Source organism: Salmo salar, chromosome ssa11 (assembly GCF_905237065.1).
Source record: "Salmo salar chromosome ssa11, Ssal_v3.1, whole genome shotgun sequence".
NCBI lineage: Eukaryota > Metazoa > Chordata > Actinopteri > Salmoniformes > Salmonidae > Salmo > Salmo salar.
Genome location: NC_059452.1, coordinates 7,844,001 through 7,850,000, shown reverse-complemented (window position 1 = coordinate 7,850,000; position 6,000 = coordinate 7,844,001). Strand labels below are relative to the sequence as shown.

At 44.5% G+C, this 6,000-nt stretch overlaps 1 protein-coding gene across 18 annotated transcripts in view; it reads left to right on the top strand.

Annotated features, from left to right (window-relative positions):
* nav2a (neuron navigator 2a) overlaps nt 1-6,000 on the top strand; it is a 221,231-nt gene that overhangs the window by 200,641 nt on the left and 14,590 nt on the right. For all 18 annotated transcript variants that reach the window (XM_045688967.1, XM_045688962.1, XM_014126312.2 and 15 more), the window contains 3 exons: nt 1,021-1,073; nt 3,788-3,811; nt 4,316-4,390. In XM_045688967.1, coding sequence (XP_045544923.1) covers nt 1,021-1,073; nt 3,788-3,811; nt 4,316-4,390 — 152 coding nt within the window. The remainder of the gene's footprint in view (nt 1-1,020; nt 1,074-3,787; nt 3,812-4,315; nt 4,391-6,000) is intronic.

The window sequence follows — 6,000 nt, the reverse complement described above, 5'->3', positions numbered from 1 at the left end:
AAACCGTATGTGTGTTGAGTGTGTGTGTGTCCATATTAGTATGTTATGTGTGTGTGTGTTATGTTTTCCTGGTATAAAGTTTCTTTAGTCTTATTAATTGAGGACTGGGACATGTATAGCTGCACACTGTTTTAAGTTGCCCTATGTTGAGACGACTACACTTACACACTGTGTCACTTGACCTAGAAATGTAGCTATTGTGTAACCGCCCTCACACACACAAGGATAAGTCAGTCATTTCATAGATCGCCAGATTCAAGAGGAACTCTCTTTGAGTGGAACTGAATGAAACGTTCAGGACAGTTTGCCTACCGTTACGTAGGCAGGGCACCACCACCTTTTTCTTTAGGCCTTTTGCGCCCCTCCCGGAAAATAATCTAGGGAAAACACCTCTCACGCGTAGACCTTCTTCCTGGTCTCTTCTATGACATCTCTATCTGGTCCTAGCCTTCTAGCCTGTAGACAGGAAACCCCCGAATTCAAATGGAACACTGTTACATGCAGGAAACGCTCTTGCTGCATTGCGTCTGGACTTTGATGTAAGATCAGAGATGGAGTCGTTAGTCAATAGGATAACACCCTATCCCATCATAACCCTGTACTGTGTGGAGGCTAGACACACACACACTAACACACACAGTAACCCGCCGTGTGTGGTAGGATTCTCTTTATAGGGCTGTTATTAGGACTTTCACCACCGTGGCGGCTGGTCGAGTGAGGACAAGTGAGAGGGGGTGGATAATGGTAGGGTGACTGGTGGATGGAGCGAGGTGGTTGGTGGAAGAAGGGATTTGCATCTCAGGGGAAATTGGCGGGGCTCAAATGTGTTATGACGTGCGGTAGTTTTTCTAGATTAGAGATCGCTCGTATTTTTCCCCCTTTCGTTTGGTCACGAACATGGGCGCAAGTGTGTCTGACGTGTGTGTGTGTGTTTACAACAGCACCTTTATGTAGTGTGTGTTGTTATGTACAGTACTGAGGCCTCATCCCTCTTATGTCCTGTGGCCTTTGTCTCTGCAGTTCACGGCTCCTCCCTGTCTCTGGTCTCCAGTACCTCCTCTATCTACTCTACGGTGAGTACCAATCAATTTTCCTAGATTTAAATATCACTCCTAATGCCCAAATGGCAGAGCTGCCACCGCTCCACTAGTTTACTGCTTTACTGTATACGTAGCTATACGTTTGTTCACGTTGATTAATATGTACCGTATATGTTTATTCAGGAGTTGTAGTAGTCAATGTTTAATACCACATGAATACCTCGTATAATGACCCCCAACTCACTAACCAGGCCAGTTGTTTAAGGTAGAAAGTCACCAGAGTCCTTTTTAAATGAGACAGAGGAGTAGGATAGAGTTTCTGCTTGACACTGATCTAATGTCAGTTTTGTCTTTCTCTTCCTAATGGTTAATGTTAGGATTTAGGCTACGGTAAGTTGATCCTAGATCTGTGCTTAGGGGCAACTTTTCTCCTTTACCTGAGATAGAGGCGTGGCTGCTCTTACTCACATCCGGGGCCAGTCACGCCCACACACAGCCCAGCCAATCAGTAAAATGTTTTTTCCTAATAGGGTGGCCCCTCCCCTCCCCGTGGCCAGGTACACTCCCCGAAGCAGGTGTCGAGGCAGGGTCTGTGTGTAGAAAGAGTGAGAAAGAAAGGAGAAGAAGAGCGACTGAGCTCTCGGACGAGTTGGAACTGCAGTGCAGATCTGTGGCAGATCACTCAGGAGAGAGAGAGAGATTTACAAAAGGAGGGAAAAGAGAAAAGAAGATTAGAAGTTACAGAAGCTATCAAGATGATGGCCGCTTTAGCCATGACAGGAGCGGTCACAGCTTGGGACGTCCGCACGGTAGGGATGGGATGGAGGAAGAGGAGAGGAGGATATTCCAGATTCAGACAGATTGGGGATTTGTTTCTTTTCAACAACCGTTTTGAGATGATTTTTTTTTTAAATGAAAATAACGACGATTTGGTGGAAAGGATGATGATGATGATGATTCTTTAGCAATTGTAGCTCCATCGTGTTTTTTGATCAACTGGTATTGGCTTGGGGTCACAGCGAGACCTGTCAGTTTTGTTTTGTCTGGGATGAATATGAGAGAGAGGTCTGTTTGTGTCTTAGATTGTTTGGCTATGCCTCTGATTTACGCTTTAACCCCTAACCTTAACCATGAGGATGGAAATGCTGAACTGAGCTTAGATCAGTGTCTAGGAGGCAACTGTTTGTGTGTGTAGACACTGTGTTTAACCCCTAACCTTAACCATGAGGATGGAAATGCTGAACTGAGCTTAGATCAATGTCTAGGAGGCAACTGTTTGTGTGTGTAGACACTGTGTTGACAGGCTGTACTTTGTCACCGCCCCTCAAACTTGCGCGAGAGTGGAACAAAGCGCATATACACACACAGCTTTGTTTTTGTCCATTTTCTGGACTTTTTTTCCAATAAAAAAAAATCGTATTTTCACTAACCCCTAACCCTTAATCTAACCTTAACCCCAAACCCCTAACCTTAACACTAAACCTAACCCTTAAGCCTAAAATAGCGTTTTAACAAATTCAGGACATGATAAATGTGTGTTCTTGTTTTCCTTCCTTGTCAGAACATCCTGGTGACTTGTCAGGACGTTCTGGTGACTTGTCAGGACGTTCTGGTGACTTGTCAGAACGTCCTGGTGACTTGTCAGGACGTCCTGGTGACTTGTCTGGACGTTCTGGTGACTTGTCAGGACGTTCTGGCGACATGTCAGGACGTTCTGGCGACTTGTCAGGACGTTCTGGCGACTTGTCAGGACGGTTCTGGCGACTTGTCAGGACGGTTCTGGCGACTTGTCAGGACGGTTCTGGCGACTTGTCAGGACGGTTCTGGCGACTTGTCAGGACGGTTCTGGTCCTGATAAAGTAGGAAGACGTACACACACACACACACACCATTATTAGCTCTAACAAGCAAACCTGTCAGAGCAGCTCTTAACACATTACAGCGCCAGACACAGGCGGGACCGGGGGGAAAAAACATTATTAATTGAGGATTGTTATGTCACAATAACACGGCCGCTACTTGTTCCTTTATTTGGGTTGACATCAGGGCCTACCTAGCAACCGCCCACACGCTGCACAGCAAATCACAGGGAGACAATACAGAGAGATGTAGGAGCAGAATAGGGTAGAATGTTGTTTTGGTTTGAAAATGTAGACTGTGTCTCTGTGTGGAGACTTACCTGTACCTGTAAAGGGGGGTATTGTGTGTTATACTGTTTGTGATTGGTTGGTCTGTGTGTATGGGGTTTACATGCATGTATGCCTTTGTGTATGTACACAGAATATACTGTATGCGTGCAAGTGTGTGGGGGCATGAGGCCATATATGTCTGGTTGTGTGTATGTGGTTTCACCTGTGTTACCATTGTTCAGAGTGGGGTGTAGGGAGACAATACCTCTCAGCAGAAAGACACACTCTGCCCCCTCCCACCAACGCACTCCAAACGCCTCCAGGAGCATACATCTCTGCTTTCCAGACCCATTACACCAGACATCTCTAATCACCATGTTTCTGTAACTTAGAAATCCTCCGGGAGTTTGAACTAGAGAAAATATACAGAGCCTGAAGACAGTGTTCTGGAGCCATGCTGGGCTGGTGTAGGCTGGTGTAGGCTGTTAGCCCCAGGTGCTGTAGAAGTATATCAACTATCAACCCTCCCTCCTCCCTTTCAGGCCTGGCTTGAATAATACCGCTTTCTTTCTTTCAATCCATAGATCATCTAATCATTCTCTCATTTTGTTTTCACAGACTGAAGAGAAATCCCAGTCAGAGGTAACACTTGAACTCCCTTTCACCTTCTTTGTAAAGAAATGCACTTTCTTCATTCTCTCTTTCTTGTTGCTTTATCTCTCCCCCTCCCCCTCTCTCCCTGTCTCTCGTTCTCTCTCTCTCGTTCTCTCTCTCTTTCTCTTTCCCTCTCTCTCTCGGTCGCTCTCGTTCTCTCTCTCTTATTCTTGTCTCTGTATTCATATGATATGTTGGAACATGGGGTGTATTCAGTATTGTGTCTAGTTACACATGTCTGTTGTGGGTGGCCATTGTGACAATAATCCCTTGTTCCCGACACCTGTGTACACCTGTGTGCTCCTTTATGAAGCCATGACACGATGCTTCCTTTCCCTAACCCCTTTCTATCAGAGAGTAGATCAGGGAGTTTTCCCTTGTATTGTCACACCTACACAACTTTCTCAGCCTGTCAAACCTTTACAGCCCGTTGTGTGTTTTGGTGATGGTGTGCTTTGTTGATGTGGGTTTTGATGCGTGTTTTATTTTTAGATCCGTAAACTGCGTAGAGAGCTGGATGCCTCCCAGGAAAAAGTCTCGGCACTGACAACACAGCTTAGTGCTAATGTAAGTACAACAGGAGGGGAAACCGAGATACACACACAGATGTGGAAACATACGCCTACACAAACCTACAGAGACGGATGTGTAAACACTAGGGCTGTTGTGGTGAATTCCGCCACACCGGTAGTCATGAGTCATGGCCGCAGTCAAATCTCACGTGACCGTTGAGTCACGGTAATCTCCTCCTATGGTCTTTGTACAACAATGGCGCTGATGCGTTGGTAGTACCCAATTCGTTAATGACCGTCAGGTCGCTAATGACCTGGTACTCGGGGCTCTATTGTCCCTCTAACCACTCTGATATCAATGCAAATGCAATCTAAAATCACTTATCTTCAAAACAGTATTGTGCTTTTAAAACTCACTGTAACACGGAACCCAAACTGGCGTGCGCCATCGTGCATAAATGTATTTTGTCCCCCTACACCAAACGCAATCACGACACGCAGGTTAAAATATCAAAGCAAACTCTGAACCAATGTACATTCATTTGGGGACAGGTCAAAAAGCATTAAACATGTATGGCAATTTAGCTAGTTAGCTTTCACTTGCTAGCTAATTTGTTCTATTTAGCTAGCTTGCTGTTGCTAGCTTATTTGTCCTGGGATATAAACATTGAGTTGTTATTTTACCTGAAATGCACAAGGTCCTCTACTCCGCCAATTGATCCACACATAAAACGGCCAACCGAATTGTTTCTAGTCTCTCTCCTCCTTCCAGGATTTGTGATCACATCTAAACTTTCATAGTATTACCACGACAACTGGCAAAACAGTTCGTCTTTCAATCACCCACGTGGGTATAACCAATGAGGAGATGGGTACCTGCTTCTATAAACCAATGAGGTGATGGGAGAGGCAGGACTTGCAGCGCGATCTGCGTCAGAAATAGAAAGGAGTTCTATTTTATCCCTTGGCATCGCAGACGCTCGTTTGTGCGTGCAAGCAGTGTGGGTGCAATAATTGAATAACATGGATTTCTAAATGTATTTTGCGACGCACGCGACGTGTCCAGTCTGGTCAGCATGTTAGGCTACATTGTTTGACCTCACTGTGATCGATCAATTTTAGGAAAGAAGTTCAACAAAAGGTTGAAACTGAGTGGAAAGCATAGTTGTTGTGGATCTTGTTTCAAAGCCAAATCAAATCACATTTTATTGGTCACATACACATGGTTAGCAGATGTTAATGCGAGTGTAGCGAAATGCTTGTGCTTCTAGTTCCGACAGTGCAGTAATATCTAACAAGTAATCTAACAACTTCACAACAACTACCTAATACATACAAATGTAAAGGGATGGAAAAAGAATATGTACATATAAACATATGGATGAGCAATGACAGAGCGACATAGGCAAGATGCAATAGATGGTATAAAATACAGTATATACATATGAGATGAGTAATGTAAGATCTGTAAACATTAATAAAGTTGTATTTTTTAAAGTGACTAGTGATCTGTTTATTAAGTGGCTAATGATTTGAGTCTCTATGTAGGCAGCAGCCTCTCTGTGTTAGTGATGGCTGTTTAACAGTCTGATGTCCTTGAGATAGAAGCTGTTTTTCAGTCTCTCGGTCCCTGTTTTGATGCACCTGTACTGACCTCGTCTTCTG